The 9,276-nt window shown below is 46.9% G+C and overlaps 1 protein-coding gene across 1 annotated transcript; it reads left to right on the top strand.

The window, feature by feature from the left end:
- The first annotated feature begins 3,621 nt into the window (after positions 1-3,621).
- LOC125977316 (E3 ubiquitin-protein ligase RNF182) lies at positions 3,622-8,995 on the top strand. Its single transcript, XM_049733682.2, is given in 6 exon segments — positions 3,622-3,669; positions 3,672-3,938; positions 4,569-4,636; positions 4,797-4,899; positions 4,987-5,198; positions 5,669-8,995. Coding segments are annotated over 6 exon segments (888 nt in total). The 5' UTR covers positions 3,622-3,644; the 3' UTR covers positions 5,882-8,995.
- Positions 8,996-9,276: the final 281 nt, after the last annotated feature.

Below are 9,276 nucleotides of genomic sequence, written 5' to 3'. Positions count from 1 at the left end.
TAGTAAAACATCCCCTGACATGTTTAGACTAGAGGACAAGGGCTTTAGCCAGCCTACCCATACCCCCACTCTGTTTCTCTTAATAAATATCCACGTGCAGGAAGGAGGGCAGACTTCATTCCTGTAGCGAGTGAACTCTCCACCTGCAGGTGTCTAAAAGAACTTGCCTGTCTCCCGTGTGGTTCTTGCAAAATAAGTTGGAGTGAGCAAATCTCTAACAGCCGTGACGCTGCCGGGAGTAAAAGAACGAAGATGGATTTTTCAATCTTTTTGAGATTGAACCAAAATCTACTAAGATGAATTTCCAGAGTCTTCGAATTGGACTTGGTAAAATTTTAAGCTTCGAGGAAGGGCAGAGGAGACAGCCGCTCCGGGCAGAAAGGGGAAGTCGCCAATTTTACTTTTAGGCTACGCTCCTCACGGCTGGAACCTTTCCTATTTTTTAAACATAATTCGGATTTTGGAACAAAGGATAGCTGATCACTCGACTTGTTCAACCAAATAGGTTTTTAGACCTTTAGTCTCCTCTTTTGTTCTGAGTGGGTGAGTCTTGTTTTCTTTGTTTTTTTTCGACTTGTAATTCTTTTGCTTGCTTATTCATTAAATCTTGTCACGCCCGTGCCACAGCACGCTCGGCCTGCACTTCGCTCGGCCACACCCCTTTCGTTACCGTAATGTCTGTCACCTGCTTCCTCTTGTTACCCTGTGTATTTAAGCCCTGCCCGTGTGTTTCTCCCTGTCGGTGTCTTCTGTCAGGAATGAGTTGAGCCAGGGCGACCAAATGGAGCTTGAACCAGGACTTATTGCAGGGAAAAGGAGTTGGAAGGGAGGCAGGTGGGGAACCACCGACACAGACGGGAGGGAGACTCACGGCCAGCAAAACAGACAGACTGACCGACATGAAGTCCCCTTGGACAAGGTTAAAATTCTGACCGTGAGCCTTCAGAAAGACCGAGGGAAAACCAGATGACAAGAACAGGAACACTGGGCACGAACAGGAATGGACACAACAGTCGACACCGACAGGGAGAAACACACGGGCAGGGCTTAAATACACAGGGTAACAAGAGGAAGCAGGTGACAGACATTACGGTAACGAAAGGGGTGTGGCCGAGCGAAGTGCAGGCCGAGCGTGCTGTGGCACGGGCGTGACAAATCTCTTCTTAAGCCTTAATTCGGTTATCAATTATTTAGTAGTAACTATGTTGAGCATGGTTTTATATGCAGTAATTACAACTTTAAAATGTTTTTATTCCCCTATCGTAGTCATTCTTTAAAGCCGTTCAATTCTTTTTAAAGTGAAGACAGCTTTAATCCTTAACATCAGGAATTGTCAGATCTGGTTCGAAGTACTTATCTTGAGCTCAGCTAGGGCGAGGGCGCTCTAGTAAATTAACGAATCCTTGAGGTCTTAACAAAGACATCTAAAAATATCCGTAACATAACAGCTTCAAACAGAAAAAAGGGGAGCCATCAATACGACGTGGTCATTTCGAAGTCTTGCCTCGAATTGAGTTACTCGGCTCGAGCTTCGGGTGATTTGAGAGGGATTGGCGTCGTAAAGAAATTAGATTGATTCTGGTAGAGTCAATTTAACTCGGGTGGTTAGATTACGGACGAATCCCCTTACCCCGGCTGGTCCAAACCCGTTAACGGGAAGCCGGTGCCACCTTAATAAAAGAGGTGCGTTTGACACCTTCAACATCAACCCAGCCACCTGGGAAGACGTCGCCCAGGATCGCCACAAATAGCAACAGGCTCTCTGAAACGGGCTGTAGACCTACGAAATCACCCTGGCTCAACATCGAGAAACGAAAAGGAAGTTGAGGAAGCAGCAAGCCACCATGCCCTCACCTTCACCGGATCCGGCCCACACCTGTAACATCTGCGGCCGTGTCTGTCTCTCACGGATAGGACTCACCAGCCACAGCAGGCGCTGTGCAAAGAACACCTAACCTCCAGACACAAGAAATCTATGGTCTTTCGAGACTGTGATGCTGATGATGATGATTGTTTCTTTATAGGGAGAAGGATGTGATGTTATGAGTATGGTAGCGCTAAAAAAACATTACCCAGCATGCAATAGTGTTCCGAGGAAGCGATGAACGTAGCTCTGTACTGTTGGTATGCCGGTGCTGTTAAGTAAACACGCAAACTGAGTAATCACGCCTCGTCTGATTATTATAAAATAAGGAAGACAACACACCTTTAACCTGTGATCCTTTGTTTAGTTCCAGGATGTTGTGTAAATGCATTTGACTTGTGATCCTTACCTTGATGTTAAAGAAAAATAATAAATGCCGTTATTTATCCATTTATTATTTTTCTTTTTGCAAAATGATCATAATAAAACAACAAACGCAAAGATAACGTCATCACCGCAGGACGAACATTCTTGTGTGGTCACGTATTGATGATTTGACGGTGTCGTAATCCCTCCCCCTGTGGGCCAATTGTCATGGTAACTCGGGATTCCGCGCGCGCTGCCGCCACCGCCGCAGTGAGTTACCGCAACGAACGCGGGCACGAGCGAACGCACGCCTCAGCGCTGGCGTACCGGACGACACCGGCGAGAGATTGATTACGGACTTGCATTCAGAAGTGATTGGTTGACAGCTGTCAACAAGTCGACCGTGCACGGGCTTCAGGTGAGCGCGCGAATTCGCCGCGTTGTCCCGAGATGCTCGGCCTGTTGTTCCCGCCGCACGGTAACGTCGCTGTGATCTTTTCTTGTGGAGCGTTGAGTGAACGACGGCACACACGCACTTTGAGAGGGGCATCAAGGTTTTTTCGGGGGGAGTGTGTGCTCACATATCTCCTGAACAATGAACACGCAACACATCACGCTGTTTGTTTGTTTTTTTTTAAACTTTTTTTTCTCTTTATGTCACATACAACCACATGAACCGAACTCATGGTGCCTGCACACAAGACAGGCGAATGAACCGCTCCACTATCAGCGACCCACACATCGCGCTAGTTGGACCACTCGGTTCGGTCGCTGATGACGTAACAGCTCATGTCTGGTAGACGTGAACGTGAGGGAACACGTTGAACGCTGTGCAGCCACGTTATTTTATTTATATTCCATTCATAACAATGATTATTTTTTCATTGACTAGCAAATCAAATTTAAACACACTTGTTTCATTTTCATCCCATTTTCAAGACTGAACATGATTTGACATTGACAGAAATGATGATGATTCTGTGAGTGGTTTGTGCCATAACATTCACCAGGAAATTGCGTTCCAACGCCAGTTCAACAAACCATGAATGGATTATGAAATGAGAAATCCCAATCGATGAGTTGGTAGTTGACCCGATCGCTGAAGTATCTCCCCTCCAAGGTACTGTAAGCATGAACACCAGGTAGAGAGATTGATAATGGCACATCACCAAATTTGTTGTTGTCCATTGCCTCGTCTGCCACTCAAGCTGGAGCTGTTACCATAACAAAGAGCTCTTGTGCTGCTCAAGCTGGAGCTATTGCCAGAGCAGCGAGCGCTGTCCCCCTTCAATGCGCCTGCCGGTGTGTGTGTTGTTATGTGAGGCCAGGTGGCCCAATGTGATGCACACACGCAAGGATGCTCATGCGCCACTACCACCGATGTCTTGCAGATTTCCATGGAACTAGACCTTGAATGCCATCGCCGGGAAGCAACATTGCCCCCTTCTGCCTCAGACAACCCACAGGATGACTTGGCGCGCCAAAAAGACAGAGTTGAGCCGGGAGCGGCAGGACCAGGCGAGATCAGCCGTCAGTGCTAGCGTGCGGGCCAACTGCCCGCCGATGGCGAGGTTGACCGAGTCACCGCCGGACGAGCTAGAGTGTAAAATCTGCTACAATCGCTTCGACACTGGCAGCCGCGAGCCCAAAGTTCTGGCGTGTCTGCACCGCCTGTGTGCCAAGTGTCTCAAGAGGATGCTGGACGTGGGTGAGTCGAGTTCATGATCTCATCACATCACAAGTTATCGGCCACTCGCCCATCAGCTTAGCAAGCGACAGCTACTTTGCTCTTTGTTGAATTGTTTGGAGAAAATTATTGAATTGTGCCTTTTCAGCCTCTCAAACAAAACCGACCAATGATCTTGGACCGGGGAGTGGGGATGGGGTGTTGACGGAAGTCACGGGGGCAGCATCCGAAGGAGAGAGAGTACAGCCTTTGCTCTCCCCGGCTGATTTCGTGGCGGATTCTCATTTCCAAATACACAAGTTGGGGCCAGCCGAGCAAATGGTGGCAAAGGAAGGAAAGGAAATCAAAGTTGTAGATGGAAGTCAGCGCTCGTGATGGCGCCCTGGACAGCAGAGCAACCCCGCTCGTCCGCCGCTGGATTCATGTCCTACTTCCAAGAGAATTCGTCAAAGGCGGTCAACCCTTGCTACGCTCGCTTTCCTATCGAGCCGACTTAAGACAAGTGATGATCATGTACTAACATCATCTGACAGCCAAATGGATGCTAACAGGCTAGCAATTGCCATGCTAAAAGACAACGAGATGAGTAGCAAAGTGAAAAAAAGTCAGATGTTTAAGTCTCACGTGAAAATGTTTGGTGTTGTCATTCAGGCGAGTCGTCCCCGTACATCCTCACTTGTCCCTTCTGCCGTCACCAGACTTGCCTCCGGCAAGAAGAGGTGACGCCCGCTCCTCCTCTTCCCTTTTCTTCCTTCTTCCTGTTCTTCTAGCATCCTTCTTTTTTCCGTTTCCTTTCCTCCTCCTTCCCGTGTCTTCCTTTTCATCCCGTCTTTCCTTTTCCTCCCTGTTCTCCTTGGCACTTGTTTGCCCTGCGCGGAGGTGTGGCTGATGGAGGACGACCGCCACATCCTGGCAGTACTGTCGTGTGGTGAACGAGCTCGGCGAGGAGGAGAAGTCGTGCTCTGCCCCGACTCACTCACAGGTGACATCGTCCGCCTTCACATACATACGAGTCATCAGCCATCACCTATGTATGCCACGCAATCCAAACTACGTCTGGTGTGTACAGGCACAGAGCAGGCGCCCCGCCATTCGGACTGCCTGGTGATCACCATCATGGAGCTGCCGTCGCCAGCTTCAGACTCCCTGAGCGTGCTCAACGCCACGGCGGTCACTTTGTACCGGCAACGGGACTCGCTGTCCTGCGACCTTCCTGCCCACAAATGTGACTCTTGGACATCTGGCCCTTTGCCCCACTGCCTGCTGGGGTCACTGTGTCTGGTCAGTCGCCCGGCGTACCGTCAAGGCAGTGCGGCCACATGAAAATCTGAGCCTGACCCATCTGAGTTTTTGGACCGATTACCAAATAATTTGCAATTTCTTTAGATTTCCACAAATGTCATCATTAGTTATTAGTGTTATTGTAGGCAAAAGAACGGTGACAGCAGTCGGTGACAATAAAACAATGAAGCGATTCATAAGTCGGGTCTGAGTGCAAAAACCTGAGTCAATTTTTGACTTTGTGTTTTATTTGGTCTGTAGTTTGACTTAATTGCACACTAAAGTGTTTTCTGTGCACCGGTACTTATGGCCTACATGTGTGTGTGTTGTGTGTGTGTGTGTGTGTGTGTGCGTGCGTGCGTGTGTGTGTGCGTGCGTGCGTGCGTGCGTGCGTGCGTGCGTGCGTGCGTGCGTGCGTGCGTGCGTGTGTGTGTGTGTGCGCGTGCGTGCGTGTGCGTGCGCACATCCAGGTGTATTTCAGCTCGCTTCCGGTGGGCATCTACCTGCTGATGATGGCTCACATGTGGCCGGGCGTGCTTCTGGTCAGCCTGGTCCCGTCCACGCTGCTTCTGCTGGTCCTCTACGGCTTTTGCCAGTGCTTATGCCACAAGCTCCTGGAGGCGCTCGCCACCCATTGCCACGACAACGCGACCATCGCCATCACGTCCGAGGAAGACGAGTAGCACTTGCTGCGACCGCCCGGGAAAATATTGACATTGTTGCTGTGACAGATAAGACACGCGCACAAAATTTGCAGTTTCACAAAATTTGAATGTCGCCAGACTTCAACTCATCCGTCACGCCTTGGTTGTCGTTTCTAAAAAAAAGAAAGAAAAAAAAACGTAAAATATCTCTTTGTAGTACAATTTGCGTGGAAATGACAGATTTCTGGAAAGCTTGCTCACTCGGACGACCCAGTTGTTCGTGGCAATGATATGAAAGCAACAAATAGTATTTTGACTACATGTTATATCTTGATTGGCTTGGCGTTAACTTTTGGGATGACTGCAGTGTCAGAGTGTCACGTGTGATTGGCTTAGTGTTAACTTTTGTTGTGACTGCACTGTTAGTGCTACATGTCTCCTGCTCACATCCGTCCGAACGTGCCACCAATATGGCGGCCGCGCTGCTAGCCTGGCTTAGCATGGAGATGGGAGGCGGCAAAGAGCTAAATGAGTTTTCACCCAACAAATCCGGGCCTGGCTGAGAATAGCCAAAAGTCACAAATGATTGACCCTCAATAGCATTGCCACGATCTTTGTCAAAGGGAGGGGAAAAAAGAAAAAATCTGCTGGGAATGGAGTGGGGTGACCAGATTTGGGTTTCTGAAAAAGAGGACACCTTTTTATTTGGGGGGGGGGGGGGGGGGGGGGGGGTTTGGGGGTCATTTGTGTCATATGTTATGCCAAATATAGTGCTGCGTGTTGTTTGAGATGTCCATTGTCGAGCAAGGAAAACAAAGATGTGGAGTAACAGTTGGTTCTTTATTGGCAAGATCTTGGGTTGTTTAATGACGGCCAGTACACGAGGCACGGCAGCAGATGAAATAACAACCCACATTTGCCAGGTCAGAAGGTTTTATACTGTCCGGGAAAGGCGGGAAAGCATCACCTGACCATTTGGTATCTATGTGTATTGCAGAGTTACTGCTGTGTCTGCGCCTATGTGTATTTGAAGGTTACTAAGCTCTAGGTGCTGTATCCGTGTTCTGATTGAGCAGTTAGGTTTGTATACAATAATAAGAGGATTTGCACATATTTGAACATGAAATAGTATATGAGTTTGTCTAACCCAGGGGTGGGCAAACTTTTTGACTTGCGGGCCGAATTGGGTTCTAAATTTTGACCGGGGGGCCGAACCAGGAGCAGTTGGATGTAGTGTTTGTGTGAAGTAATATAAACGAGGTTTTGGCCTTTAGTAGGTAGTAAAGCGTGGATATTCCAAAAAAGTTTTTTTGAAAACAAATGCATTTATTAACAGCATTAAAAAAAAAAAAAAATCCCTAAAAAACTGCTATCAGTGATTCTCATAAAATATGACACTGTTATTATGAATAACAGTCTCCATCACTTCAGTGTCTGCAGGTCAGATTAATGAAAGATGTTTATCTTATGAGATCACATCAAACGGCAAACATTCTGACCAAATATATCATCTTGAAGAATCGGTGAAAGCATACATCCAAATAAAGTAATCAAAACGGCAACACGGTGAGGGGTATCTGAAAATCAGAGCAGAGTTTTAACTCACAAACACCTAATAACAGAGGTGAGGAAACGGGAAACACTTCCATAAAGTAAGCCTTAAGAACTTTACAGGTTAAGATTAGTCACAAACAGGTGGTGCATCAATGTCCTTGAGCATCCTGCATTGTTTGAAAATGAGAATGGTCGCTAGTTTCAATCCCTGCTATTTGAACAGATCATATTCAAAATGCATTTTTTTTACAACAAACTTGAAAGCCTCCCTTTCATTTTCAGTGGTCTCCCTTTTTTTGCTAGTGTGTCATAGTCTGGAGTAAAATTTGTTGTGGCAATTCTTAGGAGAGATCCGAGGTGTTGGTCCGTTTACCTAGATCTGTGACGGGTTGATGTTGATGTTTATGTGGCTGAACGTCACGTCGCGTACGTCAAGCCAAATTGGCCACTCTTTTGAAATACTCGGCACTCAGTGTCCACCTTGCTTTTCCTTGGGCGACTCATTTTAATGGAAGGATTCCAGGGGAAGGTTTGTGGGTGGCTTTAGCGTAAAACTGTATCCGAAAGCTCGGCGCGCAAATTACAAGAAAGTTGTCGTCACAGCCCACCCTCTAAATTCGGCACTGAGACAAATAGAGCGCGAGTGCGCCATTTCCGTACTACTGAGTACGTACACGCACTTGTGAGTGTGCACCGAGCTTTCTGACACGGCTTCCGGTAGTAAATGCGCAGGCGAGTGGTTCTCCATCTACTGGGGAAACGCAGTCATTGCAGGCAAAATGACCGAGAAAAAAAAAAAAAAAGTTTAATAATACAATTTATTTAGGGTTGGCGGGCCGGATTAAACGGTCCCGTGGGCCGGATGTGGCCCGCGGGCCGTAGTTTGCCCATACCTGGTCTAACCTAATAAAATATATACACGTTGCTGTTTCTCCCATTTAAATAGTAATTGCATTTATTGGCCCGAATAACACAAAACAACATATATACAATGACAAAAACACATTTACACTAACAAAAACACGTGTACACTGACATTTTTGAGTTTTATAGTGGTACACTAAGTAAAAAAAGGCAAAAGAAATACGGCCATCGGTGCAGCATTTGAAGAAAAAAAAGTGCTCTTCTTCAGTCCTCCTCTTGCGGGGTGCGTTGGCACCTTTATTTGTCACAGACACGCAAGTGCCTGCCTTGCATGTCAAGCAGTCAGCTTCATAAGGATCACGACCCTGGCGGAAGTACAGGAATTATTTTATTCAACTCCTCCGTGAACTTGCATTTTTGTTTCAGCATTGCTTGTAAACACTCGGTGTAGGCTGGTCAGCCCACCCTATTTCATAGCAAAGTGACTAGATTTGAGGAGAAGGGTGTGACTTATTTGCGAATGATACAGAAAAACCTGGAATTGAGTTCCGTTGGTCTGTTCCCTGTGCTATTCTGTTAAGCCTCTGTTAGTCTACCTCTGTTAAGTCTTTGTCTCTGTTAGCCCGTCCTGTTAGTTCCTGCCGGTTAGTCCTACCATCCTCTCCTGCTTGTTTGTTCCCCTCATCCTCTCATCCACCACCCTTTTCCCTCAATAAACCCTGCTCCAAGCTGCAATTGGTCGCCCTGCTCCATTCCGCACGTGACACCATCTCTAATGATCTAGTTTAGTACAGTCCATATCCCCTTAATATTAGTTTTGTTATCCTCTCGTTTATTTTTATAGTATTCTTTTTTGCTTAATCTTATAATATTACAGTAATCCCTCGTTTATCGCTGATAATTTGTTCCAAAACCACTCCGCGTTAAGTGAAATCCACTAAGTAGAGTCACTCTCTCGTCTGTAATTCTTTTGTGTCACTAAATGTATATGAAACCATTTAAGTGCATATGTTATT

The sequence above is a fragment of the Syngnathus scovelli genome, chromosome 11 (assembly GCF_024217435.2).
Source record: "Syngnathus scovelli strain Florida chromosome 11, RoL_Ssco_1.2, whole genome shotgun sequence".
Classification (NCBI taxonomy): domain Eukaryota; kingdom Metazoa; phylum Chordata; class Actinopteri; order Syngnathiformes; family Syngnathidae; genus Syngnathus; species Syngnathus scovelli.
The sequence above is the reverse complement of the archived record's forward strand: the minus strand, read 5'-3'. Positions and strand labels throughout refer to the sequence as shown.